General features: G+C 43.3%; 1 protein-coding gene across 1 annotated transcript; it reads right to left on the bottom strand.

The window, feature by feature from the left end:
- LOC148047865 (early activation antigen CD69-like) lies at nucleotides 1–25,176 on the bottom strand. The gene is made up of 6 exons (XM_087708553.1): nucleotides 25,152–25,176; nucleotides 11,580–11,675; nucleotides 5,314–5,415; nucleotides 4,127–4,314; nucleotides 3,443–3,540; nucleotides 1–1,970 (listed from the first exon to the last, which is right to left on the bottom strand). Exons 2-6 carry the CDS (start codon nucleotides 11,656–11,658, stop codon nucleotides 1,865–1,867), a joined length of 573 nt encoding a protein of 190 aa, XP_087564679.1. The 5' UTR covers nucleotides 11,659–11,675; nucleotides 25,152–25,176; the 3' UTR covers nucleotides 1–1,864.
- Nucleotides 25,177–25,912: the final 736 nt, after the last annotated feature.

Genomic DNA, 25,912 nt, shown 5'->3' on the forward strand with positions numbered 1-25,912 from the left:
TTAGTTGGAATGTCACAACTCTTTATTAACAGGAAACACAAATCTTGGTGGCTGAAAGCCCAGGCACAACGGAACAGATAAGAACCTTGGCAGCAACCCAGACTCTGACAGATACAGATAACAGCTTCTCCAGCATAATTAAGTTGAATCCTGCAAACCAGACTCCCCCCAGAGTCTCTCCTTAAATACTATTTTGAGAGGAGCCTAATTACAACCACCTGGATCCAATTATCTTTTGTATCTGCGTAGCTGTTCTCTACGTTGATCTGCCCGTCGTTGCCGGGCATCCAGGACCACCTCCCTTGTCTCCTTGCCACTGCTCCAAGGCCTGACATCAGGAGCACACTCCCTTTGGCTTTCACCGCTGCTCCATGCCTCAGGCACCTCCTGGTGGTCAACCAGCCTCTCTGATCTCTGCTCAGAGTCGGAACCCTGTCCAAGGTCCTCCACATCTTCCAGAATCGACTCATAAGGCCCCTTGCTCTTGGAGTCTGTTTGCAGCTCCAGCGGCTCCTGCTGGGCAACAACACAAACCTATAGCATGTGTGCCAGAGATGGCACACTGTGGGCACATGCACCATCGCCAGCTGCTTTTTGTGACATTTTACAAAAATTAAAATCACAATTACATTTTCACAGCTTTCTGTTATTGGTATTTATTTTTCTAATTTCAGGCTTTCCATTTCCCATTCTATTTTATATATATTCTTCTTCGTTTCATACTTTCTCATTTTTATAATAAATACATCTATATCCAATGTTTCCATCTCTATTGCTTTCTACACGCCATCTCTTTTCATTTTGTTTGCTATGTGTTCCTTATACATTGATTTTACATCTCTTTTCAAGCCAGTTATACCATCTGTTCCATATGTTTCCTCTCTATCTTAGTTCCATCATTAGTTTGTCCATTTCTGAACATTCTAGCACCTTTTTTAATGGTTTTTGCATTTGATTTAGCTTCTAACTTTGGGCATATGAAATTCTAGCAGCAGTGATTATATGAAGCATTAAACATTGGATATGCTTACTAATATTTTTTATTATTCCTAGAAGAATCAGCTCAGGGTTCATGTCAATTGCATGTACCATTTTTGAATTTTGGTTTGGTTTTCGGACACATCCACCACATATGATAGAAGGTCCCCTGTTGGCGATTACAGTTCCAACATTTTGGAAATCTATTTGGGAACATTTTGTCCACAGCTGGTCTTCACAGACACCAGGACATCAGAACCCCCCCCCCCAAAAACAGGCAGTTTTCGGGGTCATCTACTGGCCTAAAAACAGCCCCCCAAACTGCCTGACAATGACTCAGAAACCGCCCTGAAAACTGCCCCCAACATGGCAAAAAAAACAGGCATGCACACACTCGCCAGCTGGTCTTTGGGTTTCCGGTGCTCTGGCACGCGCACAGACCAGCTGGCCGCCATGCATGTGCACTGGCCACCTGGTCTGCGTATGCACGGGCATTTTGGTTTTGGCACAAAAGGAAGGTTTCCTATTTAGCTTGCAGAGCTTGGATTCATTGAATGACTTTACTAAAAATATAAATATTGCAGAATATATGGGCTTATGCTACATAAATAAGCTCAACTTAATGCTGAAACAATTAAATTATTATTAAACAAGTTAAAATCTATCTTAAATAGAAAACTATATTTAGTTTTAATTTCATTTCATTAAAATAAATTTGATTAAAAAAAATATCTGTTTTAAAAATTTGATTACAATTTTTTTTAAAAAAAACATTGATTTTTATCCATTTACGATGTTCTCCTATGTAAAACCATAGAATTCAGAGAGGGTGTATTTTCCTTGTCACACAACTGTATAAAAATGATGATCATGTTGTTTCATAAAGTCATTTTTTTTTGCAAAGGTAACGGTGTTTATTGATGCAGGTCCCCGAGTTGGCAGTTGTGTCAACCAAATACGCACAGTTTGCACCATCTCCCCCGACTGGCAACCTGCAACAGAGGAAGAAATTAGATGGAGGGGAGTATTTCCCACCCAGCAGTACTAAAGGGCTTCAGAGTTTACAGTTCATAAGAGCCAAGGTGGCGCAGTGGTTAAATGCAGCACTGCAGGCTACTGCTAGATCAGCAGTTCAGCGGTTCAAATCTCACCGGCTCAGGGTTGACTCAGCCTTCCATCCTTCCGAGGTGGGTAAAATGAGGACCCGGATTGTTGGGGGCAATATGCTGACTCTCTGTAAACCGCTTAGAGAGGGCTGAAAGCCCTATGAAGCGGTATATAAGTCTACTGCTATTATTCATCTAGCTGAGCCTTGCCTTCTCAAAGATGATCCTGCAGATTGATCCCCCCCAATTCAGCTATGGGGAAGTATTGACCTTACAGTACTCGCTGTGTCCCAGGAGCTCAGCATTCTGGACTCCGTGCCAAGTGGAATTCTGAGAACTCTTATTTGTACAGGTAGTCCTTGACTTACAACCATGATTAGCACTGGAATCTCCATTGCCTAATCAAAGCAGTTGTTAACTGAGTTGTGCCCAATTTTATAAACATTTTGCCGCAGTTGTTGAGTGAATGAAATGATTTCAAGCGGGTCCAGATTTCGCTGTTGAATCTGCTTCCTGGGAAGATCGCCAAGTGGCAACCTCATGACCCCAGGATGCTGCAACCACTGTCTTGCCAACAGACCTGGACACCCCAGCATGATGTGGAGCCCATCAACTGGTCAATGTGACTGTTATTGCTGTAGGGGTGAGGGGAGTTTATTTAGTTTAGTATTGTTCTTTTATTTCTGTAAGCTACCCAGAGTCACTAGGAGTGATTTGGGTGGCCACATAGAGTTTCCTAACAAATAAATATGGGCTACTTGCCAAATTTTGATCATGGGGATACTAATGATAATTGTAACTGTATGGATCAATCACAAGTCATTTCTTTTTTGATGCCATTATAACTTTCAAAGCTTGCTAAATGAATGGCTGTTAGTCAAGGACTACCCATAATGCACCTGAGTTACATTAGCAGGGCCAAATATTTTTAGGAGGAAACGCCTGAATCCTGGCAGCCAGGAGGCTCTTTCTTGGATTATTCCTGAGCTGGGGAAAGCCTCAATGGACGTGGCACGACATAACCGCGAACGTCAAAAGCGCGCCGACAACACCGCGGCGCTAAAACCGCGATGTCAAAAGCGCGCCGACAACAGCACGCCGACAGAAGCGCGATTTAACTTAAGTTAAGGTTTAAGGTTAGGTTTAGGGTAGGTTTAGCGTTAGGTTTAGGGTTATTTGTAGGGTTATGTTACAGCGCGCTTCTGTCGGCGCGCTGTTGTCGCGCGGTTTTGACGGTGCAGTTTTGTCACCGCGCTTTAGTCACACACGCTTTAGTCTACCGCGGTTTTGTGGTGGAACCTCAATGGAAGCATTTTATTTTCCACTCTTATAACCGAAAGGAAAAGGGGAAGACTCACGTTGAATTTTCTCCATCTAGCCACTTCCAGGGCTGTGGTGGTTCTCTCTTGAGGCCGATCCAAAAGACGTGGTTTCTTGTGAGATTGGTCACAAAATCCTTTTTAAAAAAAGAAATAAAAACTGTGCATGTTGGAATCTTGCACTGCTAGATTTCCAGCTGAATTTCTGAACTTATTAAAGGTATCTTTTGAACAGTAATTAACCCCAATAAAACATACCAAGTAGTTCCTTGGTGAGTGACAATATGATAGACGCCAATTAACTTTTTAAATGTAAACTTAAAACCTTTTTTTAGAAGAAAAAATACTCTTGATTTTCTTAAAATGGATCTTGGCAATGTCTAGTTTGCTTGCTTCCTGATTCTATCTCTGTTCTGAAATTCACATATATTAATCATTTGGAGATAGTTATCACATCTTTCTAAGCAGGAAAAAATGAAAGAAGATGATGACAGTGACGTTTATTTCAATGATATTCTTGGATTTTTAATTTTCTGCTTTGTAAAACTGGCAGATTTTGGAACCTGGAGATGATTAAAAGGCTTTTGAAGCTTTAATTCAGAAAGGCATCCAAGGAGACTTTTTTTTAAGTAATAGTAGGACAAAATCTTTTTCCTGTTGTAGAAGAGCGTGCAACATCAATGAAGCAACAATACTTCCATGGTGTCCAGTTACATTACTCACCATTTCCTCCTTTGTAATTTTGGCCAAGGAAGCATTGTGCAAAATACAGGAGTCCCTGCTCTCCATCCAGTTCTTTTCCACCTTTGAAAGATTGTAGCAGTGTCCCTGATGTGCAATCCAATCAGGTGGACATGTAACAGATGGACATTTTACCACATCCTTTTGGTAGTTTAATCCTACTAATATTCCTAGAACAGAGAAAGATGGAAAGGATAGACACTAATTAATCCCATTCTGTTCTTATGGGTAAGATGGGACCCTCCTGCTCTATCAGTGAGTTCTGACAAAACCCAATCTAGATGAGAAGCCCCATATTCTAGCACAGTGATGGCGAATGTTTTTCTGCTCAGCTGCCAAAAGGGTGTGGGCGTGCAAAATAGCATGCACATGTGTGCCCACGCCCGTAATGCAATGCCCCCCCCCACACATGCATGCACAACTCATACAACCCACCCCCCTCACATGCGCGCAGGCCTCATTAAAGCCTCCGAACGTCTGGTAGACCCGTTGGGCCATTTTCCACTCCTCCCAGGCTTCAGAAAACCCCCAGACGGCTGGAGAGGGCGAAAAATAGCCTACCGGAAGTTTAGAGACTTCAGTGAGGCCTGTGCGCTCACTATATTCTCTCTCCACCCTCTGGAAGGCTGAAAATCAGATGGCCAGCGTGCACATGCAAGCTGGAGCTGACATAGGGGAACGCATGCCCTCAGATGTGGCTCCACGTGCCACCTGAGACACATATGCCATAGGTTCGCCATCACGGTTCTAGCAGATGTAATGACCTCCGTCCTGCAATCCTCAGATTAATAGGGACTAAGGACCTGAGCAGTAATTTGCATGCTGGATTTGGATCAAAGATACCAGATGCAAATCCATTTATTCAGCCACAAAACTATTTGTGGGATTTTCCTCTAATTTGGCCAACCTATCACATATTTGTCCACCTATTTCACATTTATTGCTTTTGGCAGGAAATCACTAAATAAATATATGCCCCCCCCCCATTTTTTAAACATCAAGACTTGTTCCAAACATTGGACCTGAATTTTCTTCTATTGGATGAAGTAGATTACAGTAGCTAAAAATAGGGACAAGGCCAACTCTATGTTTCTGATCGAACTGCATTCAGCTTCATGAAGTTACGTGTAGCATTTAAAGGCAAAAGTATTAGGGTCAGGATTCCTTACCCAAGAAAAAGATAGTGGCGGCGATGACTAGACAAACGGCTGCTAGAATTGCTATTTTGCGTTTACTGCCAAATAATCTCCTTTTGATTGTCTTGGCACATTCTGCACACACACACACAAAAGAAAAGAAAAAGTTAGGTCGAGAGAAATCTGGATACTGGCTTTCCTTCAAGTGAAAACCCAGAAAAAATATTATGCACATTTCTAAGTTGGCAAGGGTTTTTTTTTAATGTACAATTTCCAAACCCAACAGCCCTCCTCTTGAATCAGCTAAAATGCCAGTCTTAATCTGATGAAAAGAAACTGAGCTACAATGTTCTCACTGAGAAAATACAACTGCTTAGGAATTTTTACCTCTAATCCTCCCCCTCCCCCTTATGGATCTGGAGGCACTTTTGTAAATAATGATGATGCTCCAGTCTATACTTGTGTTTCATCTGGTTCAATTGAAGCGAAGCGTGAAACATAAAATAAAGGGGTTTTTGGGGAGTATTTCTTTTCAAAGGCAGAGTGCTAAGGGGCTAGGGATTGATACAATCTAACACTGCCACCTAGCGGACTTTGAAACAATGTTCCCAAACTTTACTGCTGGAGCTACTTAGAGAGACCATTCTTATCTATTCAAGGTTAAGACATGATAAGAGGCAAGAACCACAGTTGTTACGCAGGTCTTTCTTGTGGATCTTTAGTGTCTGGAAACCTATTTTGGAAGATGAATGAAAACGCTTAAGGGAAAATTGGAGTGACCTTGGGAAAGGAAAAAGAAAAAACTTTGAACTCTCTCCTTCATGGTTTTGCTTGACTATGTTTACATCACTCTGCCTGGGATGTGATGTTTTCTTTCTTTCTTTTTGCCTTTTTTTCCATTCTTTTTCTTGTAGAAGCCCTGAAGTTTTGAAGTGTTTAATTTTTTTTTCCTTTTGCTTGTTCCCCTTCCTACCTTTTTGAAATATTTGAGATATATACATATACATCAAATACATGTACATATACATATGCATACACACACACACACACACTATTGTGTGTCCCCTATTTTCTCTCTTCAAAAAATTGGGCTTTAAAATTTGGATCTGATTGGACAAGGTGGCCAAGATTTTTATTGGTTTTTTTTGCCCATTCCTCTTTTATTTTCTACTACACTTTCTATATCCTTTTTATCTTAAATTTTACCAATTTTACTTAAAATAGGAGTTAACTATAGATGGCTGATACCAGAAGGTTTAATATTTCTATGAAAAGGACAAAGATACAGAATTGATACAATTGAGAAAGCAGAAGCTTTTTATACAGAACATCTGAGAGGAAAGGCCGAGAAGTCTGGAAAAGAACTTCTGGTGCAATTGTTAGACATACCCATAACTGAAACTGAGAAGGTGGAGGGTGCGGTAGTTGGGATTGACATTGAAGAAAGTGCCGTAGCGGGGGTAGAGATTAGAGAACAATGGGAACCAAGAACAACTAGAGCTATAAACCCTAATTATAAAACATAATGATGGAAGGAACAAAACTGCTTTCAATAAATGTAAATGGACTTAATTCGGTAATCAAAAGAAGGAAAATATTTCATAAATTAGAAAAGTTAAAAATAGACATAATTTGCTTACAAGAAGTACATATTCAACAAAGATACGATTATTTATTAGTACAACCAAAACTTGGAAAAACTGTTACTTCCTTGGTGGACTGTAAGAAAGGAGGTGTGACTTTTTATATTAAAGATAAAATCCCAGCAAAACAAATCTATACAGATGAAGATGGAAGAATTTTGATGGTGGAAATTATGGACAATGCAAGGAAAATACTCTTAATCGCAATTTACGCACCTAACGAAAAACAGGATGAATTTTATAAAAAACTCCACAAGAAAATATTTGACTTAAGATTATGCTGCTATTTGCATGATGGAAGACTTTAATGGCATTATAAATCAGAACATGGATCATAAAACCCATAAAACAATAAAATCAAATAGAAAAACACTCCCGAAATCCTTCTTCAAGATGATGGATGAAATCAATCTAAAAGATATCTGGAGCGAAAGAAATCCTACCAAAAAACAATATACCTTATATTCAAATAGACACCTATCATTCTGTAGAATTGATATGATTTGGGCCTCAACGGATCTATTTGACAGTATACAAGAAGTGGAAATTGAACCAAGTATTTGGGCTGACCACAACGCAATGATAATAAAATGGAGAGCGCAAAGAACAAGATCTAGATGGACTTTAAAAAAGAAGATACTGAAAGAGAAAGACTTTTTAAAGAAAATCGAAAAAGAATTGACTTTCTTTTTCAAAGAAAATAAAAAAGAAGACACATCCTTGCAGAACCTTTGGGATACAATGAAGGCCTTTTCTAGAGGTATGATAATAGACTATACAAAAATGAGAGACTCAAAGAAAAGACAAACATCCAAAAATCTAGAAAAAGACTATAGTATTTTGGAAAAAGAACTATAGAAATCTCCACAAAAGAAAGAGACTAAAATAAAAATGGATATAATTAAACATAAAATGGACTTACTGGAAAAGGAGGAATTGGCACAAAAAATTAAAGGCGCTAAAGAGAATTATTTTGAAAATGCAAATAAACCAGGCAGATGGTTGGCATATAAACTGAGAAAGGAGAGAGAGGCTAAGAAAATACAACAACTAAAAGACGAACAAGGACAAACCCACTATGGAAAAGAAGAAAATCATACAAGATTACTACCCCAAGTTGTATGAACAAGAGAATATAAAAGAGGAAGAAGTTACACAATATTTACAAAAAGTTAATCTTCCCCTGATACCCAACGATATTAGAACTATGTTAGAAGGCAAAATAACAATGATGGAGTTAGCTGAAGCTCTTAAAAGACAAAAGAATGGGAAGGCCCCCGGTCTGGACGGCTTACCTGTGGAATTTTACAAAACACTAGAGGAATCCTTGTCTCTTCCCCTGTTAGAAGTTATGAATGAAGTACTGATTGAAAGTAAAATACCTAACTCTTCGCTAGAAGCATACATTACATTGATACCCAAAGAGGAGGCAGACCATACGCAAATTAAGAACTACAGACCAATTTCCTTGTTAAACTCAGATTACAAGTTATTTGCTTCCATACTGGCAGAGAGACTGAAAAAATATTTAAATGGGTTTATCCATTCGGATCAAAATGGTTTTTTACCAAAGAGACAAATTAGAGATAATATAAGAATAATCTTGGACACTTTGGAATATTATGAAGCTCACCCCCGAAAAGCAAGTAGCCTTGATGTTTCTTGACGCGCAGAAGGCTTTTGATAATGTGAACTGGCTATTCATGATACAGCAAATGGAACAAATGAACTTTGGTAAGAATTTTATTCAAGCTATACAAACAGTATATCACAAACAGCTAAGATAATGATAAATGGAGAATTGACAGATCCTATTGAAATAAAGAGAGGTGCGAGACAAGGCTGCCCATTATCACCGCTATTTTTAGAAGTTTTAAAACAGAAGGATCAGAGAAGAGGAAGAAATAAAGGGAATGACTATTAAAAAAGAATGTAAGTTGCAAGCGTTTGCAGATGATTTAGTTTTCATTCTCGAGGAGCCACTTGAATCTGTACCCAAATTGATAGAAAGAATTGAAGAGTATGGAAAAGTAGCAGATTTGAAAATAAATAAAAACAAAACAAAAATCATGACAAAGAACATATCATCAAAACAAAAAGAAGAATTGGCAGAAATCTTGGAGATGCAAGTTACAAACAAGATCAAATATTTGGGGATCTTTTTAACCGCTAGATGCAGTACCCTCAAAGAGGATAATTATTTTAGATTGAAGCAACGAATTGCAACGGACTTGGTGAAATGGGAAAGTCTTCAACTATCAATGATTGGGAGAATCTCTACAATTAAAATGAACATTTTACCTAGAATCCTACACTTGTTCCAGACAATCCCAATTAGGTTGGGGGAAGATTATTTTGAAGACTTAAATAAATTGGTGTTGAAATTCATATGGCAGGGGAAAAAAGCAAGAATAAAACGCAAAGTGCTGCAAGATGCTAAATCAAGAGGAGGGTTCGGATTACCTGACTGGGAGCTATATCATCACACAGCTAGTTTGATGTGGATCAAGGAATGGATAATGTTAAGAAATGGTAGGTTCTGGGAACCTAGAGGGTCATGACTTGCTGTTGGGATGGCATGCTTTTTTATGGTATAAGGGAACTAAAGTACATGTCTATTTTAGAAGGCACTATATAAGAGAGGCTTTGCTATTAAACTGGGAGAAGGTTAAAAGGCTACACTATTTAAAAATTCCAGTCTGGATATCAACCATTGAAGCTTTTTCATATTCAATAATATACAAAAAGGAACAAACAGTTAGATATGCTGAACTATTAAATACAGTGGGTGAACTTAAATCCATTCAAGATTTAAAACAGGAAAGTATTGAAGTTAATTGGTATTCATATGTGCAAATACATTTTAGATACAATGAAGATCGAAAAAAGGAGGGTTTTTACAATAAAATGACTGAATTAGATAAAATCTTAACAGGTACCAATGAAAAAGTAATTAAAAAACTCTATGGCTACTTATTAGAGGTGAAACTTCAGGAAGAACAAGTCAAAGAAACTATGTTAGCTTGGGGGAAAAACTTTGGGCATGGGACTGAATTAGAGAAATGGCAAAAACTGTGGACGCAAAACTATAAAATGACAATGTCAACTGCATATAAAGAGAACTTGTATAAGATGTTTTACAGGTGGCATCTATCCCCAACGAGAATTGCAAGAATGTCCAAGAATAAATGTCCAAGAATAAATGTCCAAGAATAAATGTCCAAGAATAAATGTTGGAAATGTCATCAGACACCGGGCACATACTACCACATGTGGTGGACTTGTACTGAAGCTAAAAGATATTGGACTAAAATCCACAAGTGGTTGGAGAAAATGATACATAAACACATAGACTTAAAACCGGAATTCTTTTTATTGGGAATAATACCAGAAACATACAATAAGGACTTGAAATACCTGATAATAAATGTTTTAACAACTGCTAGAATTGTATTTGCCAAAAATTGGAAAAACGAGAAAGTACCATCACAGGTGGAAACTATTCAGAAAATAATGAAATGTGCCGAAATGAGTAAACTTACATTTGAAATTAGAGAAGGAGAGGACGAGCAATTTTATAAAGTATGGGACTTGTTTTACCAATGGTTAGATAAAAAAAACTGGGAATGAAACTGTTTACTTATGTAGTAATAGGAAGTTATAGTTATTGTTATGAAAGTTGTTTTTCTCTTGTTATGATATAGAGCACTATTCACTTGATATATAAAGGACAATAATGATCTCAATATATAAGAGTGGGATGATTTGAACACTTTGGTATAATTGTATGTAGTGACCATTTTATATTAGAAAGATCTTTGTATATTAAACGGATCAATGATGATGTAATGAACAATTGATATATATATGAATTGAAATACTTAACCACTATATGGATTAATAATTAATAATGGAAAACTATTTTTGGAACTCTGGATGATTGGTCACATTATGGTCAATTGAAAATATGAATGTATATTATAAATTAATGGGAATTCTTTGTTCTAATCTCCGCTTTTTCTCCTTGGAGATAGGTGATATAATACTTTAAAGACTTATTGTTATTTGATAGATAATTATGAATTCAAGGAAATAAGGATTGTTACAAATGAAAGAATATTAATGGTAATTTGACCACATAATGCTCAATGACAGCGAAATATTCAGTTATGTTTAATGCAAAACCAGTGATGCTATTCTTAATCTTAAGAATTGATGCACAAAAACGTGTAACCAAACAACATGCTTGATGAAATGGAGGAAAGTTGATTTTTTTTCTTGCTTTTGTTTTGTTTTTTCTTTAAGAAAAAGAATAAAAATATATATTAAAATAAATAAAATAATAATAATAAGACCTCCCCGAAAATAAGGCAAAGTGTTTATTTTGGGGTTCAAAAGAAAATAAGACCCTGTCTTATTTTTGGGAAAACATGGTAAATGACTTCTTAACGCTCACTAGGATCACAGCCTAACTCTGTAATGATATTTGCTTCTTTCTCCCAAGAAACATTAAAATTCAGCGGATGTTTTTTGAAGTCCAATTGGGGACACGGTGCATGTTTTGAATTGCTCCATATGCCCCTGTGGCTACGGCTTGGACATTTCAATCCCTCACTTGCGTGACTGGCTTCCAGATATTGATATTGTTATTACTACCTGCATCTTCCTCCTGTCCACTTGCAGATCCATTGGAAGAGGAGTCCCGCAGCTGTTTCTGCTCATCCATATTCAGCATTCTTGGCTCTGTATAATCTGGAATTGAAATTGGGGCTGTAAAAAGAAGGAAGGCCAAGATGCATACAGAAGCTGGCAAATTGTTACTAATTTCAAAGAATCTCTTTCTATATGTAAGACATAGCCTCTTAAAGAGCATGCAGCAGAAAATAAGTTGTCATGCAAAGTTTTTTTATTGCCATCAATAAATTGGGCAACTTTTTAGTAGAAGAGCAAAATAAATATGCAACATTCTGTTATTTACTTCATGTCAAAAAGGCTGAAATTCAATTGAGAATAAGAAGCTAATCTTGGCTAATCTTAAAAAGCTAAGATGAGACTCTATCAGAGACGCTGAAGGCTACATTAACTAAAAACTTTTCATATAGCAACACTCACAAATATAAATCCACACACAACACAGGAGAAACATATCTCTTAAATTTCTCACAATTTCAGCAGAAAAAGCCCTATTAGAAACCCAAGCAGGAGATGATAGTTTATGTAATTTTTCTCTATACACCAATGCCTTTACTCATTTATTTTTATCCAATTCAGTGACTCACCCAATATCTCCTATATCCACAATTTGTTTTACAATCCTAAAAACTTTCCTGAAATCTTTAGAAAAAAAGTAGTGGAACATATAATTCTATTATTAAATAAATGAAGAACAAACTAAGAATGAAGAATGTGCTTTGCTGGAGGTGTGCTCTGCATGAGTGAGCAACGTTTAGCAAAGACTGCAATCAGTTGGATACCACCAGATTGTCGGAGAAAAAGAGAAATGAAATTAGATTAGATTAGATTACTTTATTTGTATGCCGCCCTTTTCCCTGAGGGGACTCAGGGCGGCTCACAATTCAAGGGAGGGGAGAAAAAACAAACAAAATACAGAACATAAAAATCATACACAGCTAAAAAACACAACAATCATACCATTCGGAGTGGGGCTGCAAGTCTTTAGCCCCAGGCTTGTCGGGACAGCCAGGTTTTAAGGGCTATGCGGAAGGCATGGAGGGTGGTGAGGGTACGAATCTCCATGGGGAGTTCGTTCCACAGGGTCGGAGCAGCCACAGAGAAGGCCCTCCTCCGGGTAGTCGCCAGTCGACACTGGGCGGCTGATGGAATTCGGAGGAGGCCTAGTCTGTGGGATCTTATTGGTCTAGTGGAAGTAATTGGCAGCAGGCGGTCTCTCAAGTACCCAGATCCAATACCATGAAGGGCTTTGTAGGTGACAACTAGCACCTTGAAGCGAATCCGGCGATCAACAGGCAGCCAGTGCAGCTCGCGGAGGATAGGTGTTACGTGGGTGAAACGAGGCGCACCCACGATCGCTCGCGCGGCTGCATTCTGGACAAGCTGAAGTCGCCGAATACTCTTCAAGGGCAGCCCCATGTAGAGCACATTGCAGTACTCCAGCCTAGAGGTCACAGGGCATGAGTGACTGTTGTGAGAGCCTCCCGGTTCAGGTAGGGACGCAACTGGTGCACCAGGCGAACCTGGGCAAATGCCCCCCTGGTCACAGCTGACAAATGGTGTTCAAGAGTCAGCTGTGGGTCCAGGAGGACTCCCAAGTTGCGGACCCTATCTGAGGGGCGTAAAATTTGACCCCCCAGCCTGAGAGATGGAACACTTGGCCAATTTGTAGGAGGGAAGCACAGCAGCCACTTGGTCTTATATGGATTGAGAACAAGCTTGTTAACCCCCATCCAGTCCCTAACAGCCTCCAGGCCCTGGCTCATCACGTCTATCGCTTCGTTGTGTTGGCACGGGGCGTCCACATACTGGTGGTATTTTATCCCGTGCCGTCGAATGATCTCACCCAGCGGTTTCATGTAGATATTGAAGAGGAGGGGGGACAGAACCGAACCCTGCGGCACCCCATACGTTAGGGGCCTAGGGGTCGATCTCTGCCCTCCAACTAACACCGACTGCGACCTGTCCGAGAGGTAAGAAGAGAACCACTGTAAGACAGTGCCTCCCACCCCCACCTCCCGCAGTCGTCGCAGAAGGATACCATGGTCGATGGTATCGAAAGCCGCAGAGAGGTCAAGGAGTACTAGGATGGAGGCATGACCTCCATCCCTGGCTCTCCAGAGATCATCGGTCAACGCGACCAAAGCGGTTTCCGTGCTGTAGCCAGGCCTGAAACCAGACTGGAAGGGATCTAGATAACTGGTTTCCTCCAAGGACCGCTGGAGCTGAAAGGCCACCACCTTCTCAACAATCTTCCCCACAAAGGGGAGGTTGGAGACTGGACGATAGTTGTTTAGGACGGCTGGATCCAAAGATGGTTTCTTCAGGAGGGGTCTCACCACCGCCGCCTTTAATGCGGGGGGAAAGACCCCCTCCCAAAGGGAGGTGGCAACAACCGCCTGGATCCAGCCCTGTGTCACCTCCCTGCTGTTAACAACCAGCCAGGAGGGGCACGGGTCCAGTACACATGTGGAGGCACTTACCGCTCTCATGGCCTTGTCCACGTCCTCAGGGGTAACAGCTTGAAAATCAATCCAGTGATGACCTGCCAGATTATCCCCTGGTGCCTCAGCTGGTACTGCGGGATTGGAGTCCAGGTCCGTCCGAAACCGAGCAACTTTATCCGCGAGGAATTGGACGTAGTCCTCAGCTCTGCCCTGCAAAGGATCGCTCATATCCCTCCTGTTTAGGAGGGAACGGGTTATCCTGAACAGGGCGGCTGGGCGCGACTCAGCGGAAGCAATCAGAGAGGCAATGTATGATCTTTTTGACGTCTTAATTGCCCGGATGTAAGCTCTGATGCTAGATGTTAAAAGTGCTCGGTCCGACTCGGATTTTCTGGATCTCCATCGGTGCTCTAGGCGTCTCTTTCGGCACTTCATCTCCCGGAGTTCCTCAGTAAACCAAGGAGCCCTCCTGGATCCACTGCCTCGGAGCGGCCGTAAAGGCGCAATCCGGTCAAGAGCCCCCATCGCTGCTGAATTCCAAGCAGCAACCAGAGTCTCCGCCGGACTGCGGGTGAGAGTATCAGGAATGACCCCAAGCTCCGTCTGAAAACCCAACAGGTCCATAAATCGCCTGGGGCGGAACCACCTGGTCGGTTCCTCCTCCCTACAGTGGGGGTTTGGTCTCCAAAAGTCAAGCCTCAGTAGGTAGTGGTCTGACCATGACAGGGGTAAGATCTCACTGCCCCTCAGACCAAGATCACAAGTCCACTGCTCCGAAAGAAATACGAGGTTGAGCATGTGACCTGCCGAGTGGGTTGGGCCCCAAATTACTTGGGTCAAGCCCATGGCTGTCATGGAGGCCATGAACTCCTGCGCTCCATCAGAGTGTTCACCGAGCGAAGGCAAATTGAAATCCCCCAGAACCATAAGCCTGGGGAACTCAATTGCCAGCTCGGCTACCGACTCGAGCGAGGGGAGGGCTGCTGCAACGCTGTTGGGAGGCAGGTACGTTAACAGCAAGCCCACTTGACCCTTGAGGTCCAACTTCACCAGCAGGGACTCACACCCGACAAGCTCCCGAGCAGGGATCCTACGGGGTAATAGAGACTCTCGGATAACAATGGCCACACACCCCACCCCTTCCCTGAGCTCGCGGCTGATGGAGCACCTGAAAGCCCTCTGGGCACATCTCTACGAGGGGGACTCCTCCCTCCGGGCCCAGCCAGGTTTCAGTAATACATGCCAGGTCTGCCCTCTCGTCTAAAATTAAGTCCCGGACGAGAGGAGCCTTATGAACTACAGACCTGGCATTTAGCGACAACAGCCTGAGACCAGGGTCCTGATTACTCGCGCCATCTGGCCTTGGAGTGGGACTCATAGGGCCGGAAGGAGGGATCTCTGTAACATAGCGAGCCCTCATTCCCCGGTAATGGCCAGCCCTAAAGTCCCCGCCATATCTGCCCCTCCCTGTTACGACTGTAATGCTCCGGCCCACTCCCGTGTCCGTAATTCCCCCAACCACCCCTATGGCCCCCGCATTCCTCGACAGGTCCTCCGAATCAAACACACTCATTCGTTCACCCAAGCAGTCCCCACGCAGTAATTAAAAAACACAAAATACAATAATAATAGGTTAATAAAAGTGGGATCATTCACTCAATCGCATGCATATCCCATGCACTCACCATACAAGTTAAAAAGTTGCACAACTGTGCAAAGTTCGTACGAGGCTTGTGCTAATATGAGGGAGGAGGTCTTAATGTTCTTAATCTTCTCCTCTGCAGAGTGCTATTCAAGATGGCGTTAGTACTCCCAGGGCAATTGCAGCTCATAATAGTCAAAACAGCTAAAATAGCTGCGATAGCAAGGCCAAAAGTCCTGGTATTGTGGTTAGGGAAAGACTTGTTGTTTAAAGGCCCAGCTGGAGAAGATAGTGATAGCAACGGTTGGGGCTGAAGAAGCCAGTCCAAATGCCCCAGGCATATAGTTGAGGAGAGACAGATGGTCAGAGCCCAGAATAACAAGAGACCAATGTTGCTTGAAAAGACAGCAGGAGATGGTATACAGGGGGTATCTTGTATTCCCCCTCTCCTATAAGCCTGGGAGGGACCAAAAGTCCGGGGGGGCTGAGGGGTGGCAGAAGCCCCCCCTGTTTGCTGTAAATACCCCCACTCGTCCAAAGTCTCAAGCACCGTAGTATAATAAATTAAACAAGTATTGTCTGAGATGATATTCCAATTCCAAGAACAGTGGCAGGAGGCTATGAACAACACAGCTGGGACTGAAACAGCAAGTCCGGGGGCAGATTCAGGGGCCCTAGGGTTGCAGTTGAAAGAGGCTAGATATTCAGGACCCAGGTTAAAAGGGAGCCAGATGTCAGGCAGGGGGGAGCATAACAGCGAAGGTGGTCTGGAGGAAAAGTTTGCCAGGATGAAAAGTCCAGACAAAAGTCCAGTCGCGCAAGATGTAAGAAGTGGAGGAAGCCACGCTGAGGAAAAAGCTGAGCCGAACAGAGAGGGGGGGGAGGGGGCGTCCGGAAGCAGCATGGCGACTGTAACATAGCCAGCCGCCCACTTCATGCAGCCCCAGCAGTCGCCCAGATCATTCACCCCTTCTCTGGGGCAATGGGCCATCCACTGAAGTCCTCAGGGGCTCACCAAGTCGGGCGGGTAGCGCCAGGAACACCCAGGCACCAGAAATGGTAAAAAAAAAAAAAAAAAAAAAAACCTACACCAAGTATTACAGGAATATCTGAAAAACATCATTCTTAAATGGAAGGATGTGGAGACTCTAGCTGTGGACCCAGAACTATGGAAAATGCTTGTAGCTCAATGTGCTTAGCAGAGGATGTGACATTATTATTAACTATGTGAGAAGTTTGATATGCAAATATATTTTATACTGTTTCCATCTTCCCTTAAAATATTAGCAGAATCCATACAGGTCTGAGAATCAGTGTCTCCACTAGATAATTGACAGTCAAGCTGAAACTAAATTAATCAACCAAATAAGTTACCCAGACATAATCCGCATATCAAAGGATAAGGTCTGCAAACAAGAGTTCATCAAATCAGGTTTCCCAGGGTAAACTCATATTCACAAGAATAAACATACATAGACATAAAGGTAATCCTCACAACAGATCAGCTAGTGAAAAAATTACTTATGACCATTTTTCACACTTATGACCTTTGTAGCATCCCCGTGATCATGTGAATAAAATTCAGATGTAGTCAACTGATTCATACTTATGACATTGCGGTGTTCAAAGGTTGTGATCCCTTTTGCAATCTTATTGTTGTAATACTATCATACCCTATGTATTACTGTACCAATTACCAGGGTAAATTTGATTTAAGTCAAGTCAATTTAAATCACTAGTAAAAAGGCTTGATTTACTTCAACTCAATTTAAATCATAATTTTTAAAGAGCAACTGTCATTTCTATCCCGTAGCGGCTCCTCCTGTCCTGTTGTTGACTCACCGAGTCCCAATACTGCAGAATATATAGCATCATGCTACATAACTAAGCTCCATTTTATGCTGAATAAATTATTAAGGTATGTTTAGATGGATTTTTACTCCAAGAGCATTTTTTAAATTAATTTGATAAAAATAAAAACATCCAATTTAAATTTAAAAATCCATTTTTTATTTTTTTAAAAAAATCATTGATTTTTATCCACACTGGGAATTACTATAATTATAATATAGGTAGATATTCAAAAGAAAACTGTAAGAAATATAATTTTCACTAATACAGCTAATACCCATTGTTATTGCAGAAGATTTTTCCATTGGTATTAATGAAGAATTTTGCCAAAACATCTTGGATGGACATTTTGCAAGATTGCACACCCAATTTCAGTAACTTTATGCACTCAAATCCTCCGATACAAAGAAACCCTTAGCATGAATTGCTTACTAGAAAATAGGTGCAGATTTCCCTCCCAAATATAGCAAGTTCTCAACTTACAACTACAATTGAGCCCAAAATTTCTCTTGCTAAATGAAACATGGGTTAAGTGAATGTTGTCCCATTATAGCAGTGGTCCCCAACCCCCGGTCCATGGACCGGTGTCGGGCCGTGGAGTACCTGGCACTGGGCCGCGCAGCGACCGGGGGCCATGATCACTGTTCCCTCTAAGTGAGCGTGGCTTGGTGGGTTTCGCGCACATTGCAAAAAAAGCCCGCGCAGCAGATTCTATCGGCCGCGCAGAGTTTTCTGTAAAGCAAACGTGGGGAAGTCCTTTGCAGGCGGCTAGAACTGGCCGCCTGCAAAGGACCTCCCCAGACTTGTTTTGCTGAGCCGCCAGTCCTCTTGCTTCTTCTCCTTCACCGGCAAAGCTCCCGCTGGCGCCCTGCCCATGGCAGTGGCAGTGCCTCTCCCTCCAAGCGGAGCACCTGAGCTGGCTCCCGCGTTATCCCTCCCCCTTCCTCCTCTGCCGTGCTTTTGAGGCTGCGGGAGCTAGTAGGAAAGCGGCGGAGGTGGAGGCAGGGATAACCCAGAGCCCAGCTGAGGTGCTCCGAGCAGAGGGGGAGGCACCACCGCTGCTGCCATGGGCGGAGCCGCCAGCGGGAGCTTTGCCGGTGAAGGAGAAGAAGCAAGAGGACTGGCGGCTTTGAAATGCAACCCCCTGGTCCCGCCGGCCGCGGATTTGATTCGGCATAAGTGGGGGCCGAACGCATGCTGAGCCGACTTTGCGCAGTGAGGCAGAGTAATTCAACCCCCCCAAAGAACGTGTGTGTGTGTGTGTGTGTGAGAGAGAGAGAATTGGATCAAAATTGGTGGCCAAAGGAATGGAGGAAGGGAAGGAAGGAAGGAAGGGAGGGAGGGAGGGAGGAAGGAAGCCCTGCCCCCTGTGAAAAAAACTGAAGATGGAGCAGTGAATGAATAAACCATAAAAGCAACAAACAGTTAATGCGTAAGTAAGTTGAGGAGCAAGTTCTCAACTAAGGAAGCAATATAAGAAAGAAATATAAAAAGCTCAATATGCCAAAACACTTATTTTAGTCTTCATTTAATTACTTGTATTGTAGTCTGATGTAACATCTTTTTAAAGTTAACGTTAGTTAGAAAAGATAGGGTACAAAACTTAAATAATAAAAAAATTGTACATTCATTTTGAAAAATAAATGCAATACTTGATTAATTTCATATCTTTATTTAAAATAGTTTTGGTTTAATCAAAACAATCTGATATATAAACAATCAATGTGTCGTCGTGAACAACGCCCCCCACCCCTGTGCGCACTCAGCGGGCCACGGTAAAATTATCAAAGGCTGACTGGTCCGTGGCGATAAAACGGTTGGGGACCACTGCATTATAGGACCTTTCTCGCAACGGTTGCTAAGTGAATGACTGCCATTGTAAAGTTAGAAACACGGTTAAGTGAATCCAGCTTCCCCATTGTCAGAAGGCCGCAAAAGGGGGGTCACGTGACCCCGAGACACTGACCGTCGTAAATGCGAACCAGTTACCAAGCGACTGAATGTTGATCACAGGACCATGGGGGACGCTGCATCGGTCGTGAAGGTCGTTTCAGTGCCGTTGTAACTTCGAACGGTCACTAAATGTATTGTTGTAAATCGAGGATATCCTGTAATAATTCCACTTCTCCGAAGTTACCCACTCCCCTCCGCCCACCAGGGAAACCTCCGCAACTGGACGTGAAACAACGCCTGGGAGACCGCAAGGGAAGCAAGAACCTTTCCCCCACTCTCCGCTTCCTCCCCAGCCCCAAATACCTGCGGAGCTCTAAGCACTTTTCACCCAAACTACCAGCACGTTTTCTTCCGGCCCTTAACAATGACGTATGTTACACGCCCGTGCCCACGTAAAATGGAAGCGCCGTTGCTTAGTTCCTGGGGAGGCAGATGGCCTCGAGGTGGCGTTAAGAGCTGGGGGGGGGAGGGGAGAGAGGTGGAAATCCCGTGACTACAGTACAGCCCTCTCGAGGCTGCTGCTCCATTGGAAAAAGAAACCTTTTCAGCTGCCTTTAGAGTTTATTTTCCATCTCCTTTGTCAACGGCCAGGGTGGATCTATGTCTAAAGAAGTTGTTTTCATGGGTTGAAAATAAGCCCCACCTTCCTAAAGCAGATGGGGCTTCAATGCAAGTGAAGACCTATATGGCTTTTAAGCACAGCAAATGCCTTTCCTCAGAGACGGGAAGGGGGGGGGGGAGAGAGACGGCCTGTTTTTTTTTTTCTTTACTATATACGCTTACAGGGATTTAAATAGAAAAAACCGCCACTATTCATACCACCTGGTAAAAAGCTGCTTCCTTTCCTTCTGATCCCTTGAAACACCGTTTTTCTCTGGTTCTCCCCCAGACCTGTTTTCTAGCACAGCTCTGCTCTATTTTCTAACAATTCCTGCCCTGCTTCCCTTCCCCCCTCTTTTCAGAGAGGGAGGAAAGGGAGATGAGAGGGAGAAAAAAAAGAGGAGAAAGGGAAGGGGATAGAAAGGGGGAGGGAATGAGGGAGTTTAGAGGAGGGAAGAAAGGGAGGGGAGAAAGGGGAGATTGGGAGGGGGAGGTGAAAGAAGAAGGGAAGGGCAAAAGGGAGGGAGGGAGAAAGAGGGAGGGGAGAAAGGGAAGGAGAAAGGGGGGAGACAGGAGGGAGGGGAGAAAGAGAGACGGGAATAGGCTGAAGAGGAATATGGGGTGCCCAGTACAGGCACAAGTACCCGCTTCCCCCCTTCTAATCCCCCCCTCACTGAAATATCCCATGCTTCTCTTCCCTCCCCTTGGGGTCCCCACAGTGGCTTAGGCCATCTCCCAACCAGCCCTTGCACCCACTCAACCCCGTCACTGATTTCTCTTTACCTTTCCAAGATCCGCAGAGTTAAACATGTCCGAAAAGGGAAGGAAAAGAGGCCTCTCCATTGTGTGCCCGTCCGTCCTTTTCTGAGACGCTGGCTAATTTCCCGGCTAGTTGCCAGCCTTCCCTCCATCCAGCGAAAGCCGCTTGGCTCCCAATCGCTTATCTGCTGACTCACAAAATGCCGCTTTTCTCCGGTTGCTGAGTGGAGCTTCATGGCGGAAAAAGGGGACAAAACGCCAACGCTCGGTTTCAGTTCCCCCTTTCCCCGCCTCCTCCTGGCTGCTTTTAGCACTTTATCCACTCCCACTACTTCCTTCTTGGGAAAGGGCCAGGCTGGGCGTACTTGTAAACGCGATAGCTTTAAAACGTGTGGGTTTAACTTTTGTGGCTTAGAGCCGCCATGCACACGTTCCTAAAGGAGATCTGCTTCGGTGGCAGAGTCTATGGCTTTAAGTAGAGCAATTGCTTCCCAGAGGGAGAGAGAGAGAAACCACGAAGGCTTTTTCTTTCTTTCTTCTGATTAGGTACAAGTGTATTTACAGGAATTTAGACAGAAAACAACCACCATTTATACCAGTGTGTCCAAATTTACCAGTAAAAGTTTCTTTCTTTCTCCTGTCTCTTGAAAGTCTCTAACTACCTCTCCCCCAGAGCTGTTTCCCAGCACCCCTCCTGTCTGTTGTCTACCAACCCCTTCCTTTCTCCTCTTCCCTTCCTCTCAGCTTTTCACTGAGAGCTACCTTAGGTAAGAAGGAAATAGGCTGAATGAATAGCCTGGCTTAAAGCCTTGCTTTGCACATTTTTAGATCTGGATTGCCTTCCCTTTTAAATTGACACTATGTGGGATGTTCCTCTCTTAGGGTTTGGCACTTGGTCCTTTTCCAGGCAAGTAGCTATTTTTATGTTCATTTTGACCTTTGCATGAAGCACATGCTTCAGTCTTTGGCATGACAAAACAGAGATACATAACATATCTCAAAGCAGGGGTGAAATCCACTTACTTTAGCTACTGGTTCAGAAATCCTGCTTTCTAGTGTAGGAAGTTAAAACCCACCCCTCTACTAGAAAATGGAATATTTTAGGAAATTTTAAAAGAACAGAATATTTCCTCTAAATGGGAGACTCCACCCACTTTTGTCAACGGGCCATAATAAAGATCTCCCTCCCCGCTTCAGCTCCAGGGTGATTGGAGTAAAGCATGATAGCATTAGCCCTTTACCCATCTCACCGCATGGCACCTGAAGCAATGCTCAACCAAAATTGGACTTAAAACACATCTTACAGAGTTGCTCGTGCATGGCCCCATGGGAGTCTGACAACCAATCAGAATACAAGCTCAGGTTCAAAGCCCAGAGAGGGCATAAAGCCAGGGACTTTCAGCATCTCTGCTCTTTTTTCTTCTTCACCCAACATCTGGAAGTATGTGATCACCCTTTTTCTGTTCAGGAGCTCAAGCCATGTGATCCTGCACACCACTAAACCATCTTTCCAAGCAGCCTCCATGTCTCCAGTGTTTTTTCCCCCCATTTGGAACTGAACCCAGAAGGACATTTCTTCCAACACTAGCTAAATCACAACACTAAATCACGCAGCACAGCTGATTGTCGGAAAAAACGGTTTGCCCAAACAGGTAGCAATATTTTTACTACTGGTTTGGAGGAACAGCTGGCATCTTTATTACCGGTTCAGGTGATACATATCTCCCAGAGGGGAGCAACAGAAACAGACTGTGAAATGGGTGTGTGGGGTCTATAACAATGCTTCGAGCTCTAAGCATATAGTGCTTATAAACAGTATCCTGAATAACAGGAAGCAAACTTCCTATAATCTTCTTCACTGTCCTTACCATCCCCAACATAAAGCCCCTTCATTGGCACCTCAATCCAACTGGCAGAGCAAAGTATTTTAAGCTCTTATAAAAGGTGAGGAGTGTTGGATCTGACTTTACTTTGGGGTGGGGGGATAAGATGTTCCAGAGGGCAGGCACAACAGCAGAGAAGCAGTGGTGGGATTCAAATTTTTTTACTACTGGTTCTGTGGGCTTGGCTTGATGGGCGTGGCAGGGGTAGGATACTGCAAAATGCACATTCCCTCCCCACCCCATTAACCTGCTTTCCAGCTCCATTCTCCTATGCAGGGCAACAAAAGAAGACCCAGCCAATCAGCTGGAACTCAGGAAGCAGATGGGGAGGGGGGAGGCAGCCAGAGGTGGTATTTGCTGATTATCCGAACTACTCAAAATTTCCACTACTGCTTTGCTACAACTGGTCAGAACCGGCTGAATACCACCTCTGCAGAAAAGGCTCTTCTCCTGGACATCATGCCCCCTTTGCTGGCATTGGTAAGGTGAGCCAATTCCAGTAGAATGGGAAGCCCCTGAAGTAGACTGAACACATGCCTTTTAGTTACTGAAGAAAACTGTCTCACCCCAATGGTCAGGAGTGTTAGAACTGATTTCACTTTGGGCTAATCCCACTTGTGCCTGCTAAAGGAACATGCTCCAGATCCCATTGGCCAAGGAATTCCAGCTGGCAAGGTCCAGGAGAAGAACCATTTTTACCAAGGCTCCCACCCTTTTGAACATCCTGATTCCTGTCCCTCAAGGTGAAATCTCTCCTCCCATCCCCAACATACACACAGCCTCTTAGCCTTCTGAAAGGACCTGAAAACCAGCTTCCAGTTTTCCTGCCAGCTTCTCTTTGGTGACTTTTCAAGAGTTCTTCTTTTCCTTTGGCCATACCAATAATCTAGTTTAGTCGAGTCCATCTGATCCAGTTCCCTGCTTGCTAGCAGGGAGAAAGAACTGAGGCTGGAAATCAAATCCTTTAGAATTTTTCTGCTGGTTTTCAATTAGCTTCTTTATCTGAGGGTCTATTTGTAAATACTGAAGTTGTTTTGAGTCACATAGCAGTCCTGTTGGCCATTGACCAATCATTTCTAGATGTAGTGTTAGGCCTGTGGTTGGAGGGCATTGTTTTTCAATTCATTCCTTTATTTGATCAACTCACTTTTAGCAATAGCAGTTAGACTTATATACCGCTTCATAGGGCTTTCAGCCCTCTCTAAGCGGTTTACAGAGTCAGCATATCGCCCCCACAGTCTGGGTCCTCATTTTACCCACCTCGGAAGGATGGAAGGCTGAGTCAACCCTGAGCCGCCGAACTGCAGATAAGTCAGCTGAAGTGGCCTGCAGTACTGCACTCTAACCACTGCGCCACCTCGGCTCTTTTCCTTGGTTGAACCGGATTTCTAACCCTTGCTTCATTCCTCCTTCTCTGGATCTCAGTTTCTGGGTTGAGAATGGGAGAAAGCATTTTAGCAACCTGACACTTTGCCAATTAGTCTCCTGAGCCGATCCCAGCCAATGAGAAAAGGGCAGAAGGATGGGCAAATGGGCTTTCTGCGCTGTCGCCGTGCAGTTTGCTTCGCGATTGGCTATTTCGTCTTTCCCCCTTTTTTTAACTTCGCTTCCCCGCAGCGAGAAGAGCGTCTTTTGTGCTGTCAAAGGATTGGGCGATCGGTAGAGAGAGTAGAAATTTGTTTTCTTCTTTCACAAGTTCCGGCCGGCTCGGGGAAGGCAGCCTCTCCCTGCCTTTCACACTGTGTGTGTGCACGCGCGCGCGGGGGGGGGGTGTACGTGCGGTACGTGCGTGCGTGCGTGAGAGAGAAAATCCACTCCCCCCGAATAAATAATTTTGAATTGAATTGAAATTCTGAGTTGATCTTAGATCTTAAAAAACTCCGAAATGTGTAGTCCATTTCAGCAATGCTAGCTACTCAAATCCTGTTATACACACACACAAACTTAGTCTGAATTACTTACTTACCAGAGCCGAGGTGGCGCAGTGGTTAAATGCAGCACTGCAGCTACTTCAGCTGACTGCTAGTTCTGCAGTTCGGCTGTTCAAATCTCACCGCCTCAGGGTTGACTCAGCCTTCCATCCTTCCGAGGTGGGTAAAATGAGGACCCGGATTCTTGTTGGGGGCGATATGCTGACTCTGTAAACGGCTTAGAGAGGGCTGAAAGCCCTATGAAGCGGTATATAAGTCTAACTGCTATTGCTATTGCTACTAGAAGTGAGGTGCAAAGGCCTTTCCCAATTAATAATTTCATTATCTAAAGTTCCAAAGGTGCAACACAAAGCAACCATCCCATCCCCCACCCCAACATCAGGGAAGCCTTCACAGGAAGCTCCCAACACCAAGCGATTCCAAAGATGCGAATCAGCTCCCTTCTGCCCCTCCCATGAAGCATGGAATACCTGGGAAGCTCCAACGCAGCTGCTCTCACTACCCGTTGTCTCTCCACTCCTGCACTTTATCTACAAAGATCAGTAGTATTTATTAAGCAGGGTTTAAGCCCTGCCCATTCTTTACTGTGACTCAAAAGCTTTCACTCCATCACGGCTGCCAGCTACCTTATTCATCATGGTGTAACACTACATCTAGAAATGATTGGTCAGTGGCCTACGATGAAAGAAATGTCCTTCTGGGTTCGGGTCCAAGTGGGGAAAAAGACACTGGAGACATGGAGGCTGCTTGGAAAGATGGTTTATTGGTGGACAGGACCCCATGGCTTGAGCCCTGAACAGAAAAGGTGATCACAGGCTTCAATGTTGGTGGAAAAGAAGAGAAGGGCTGAAGGAGGGGGCTTGCTAGGCTTTTTATAACCTGTTCAGTCCCACCTCTCTGTTTCCTGTTCCTGTGTAAGAAATGTATTCTGATTGGTTGTCAGACTCCCATGGTGTCATGCAGGGGCAACTCTCTAGGCTGTGTTTTGAATCCAGGTTTGGTTGAGTTCTCAGATGCCATGTGGTCAGTTGGGGCCAATATTATCATGCTTTAATCCCATCCACCTCTAGCTGAAGTGGAGAAGTCTTTATTATGTAAAGGGACTATCTTGGTCTTCTCAGTAGTAGCCCCGACCCTTTGGAACGAACTCCCCATGGAGATTCGTACCCTCACCACCGTCCAGGCCTTCCGCACAGCCCTCAAGAACTGGCTAGCCCGTCAGGCCTGGGGA

This window comes from Thamnophis sirtalis, unplaced genomic scaffold, assembly GCF_051295495.1.
Source record: "Thamnophis sirtalis isolate CommonGarterSnake01/CBP01778 unplaced genomic scaffold, rThaSir2_p1.2 scaffold_3, whole genome shotgun sequence".
NCBI classification, from domain to species: Eukaryota; Metazoa; Chordata; class Lepidosauria; order Squamata; family Natricidae; genus Thamnophis; species Thamnophis sirtalis.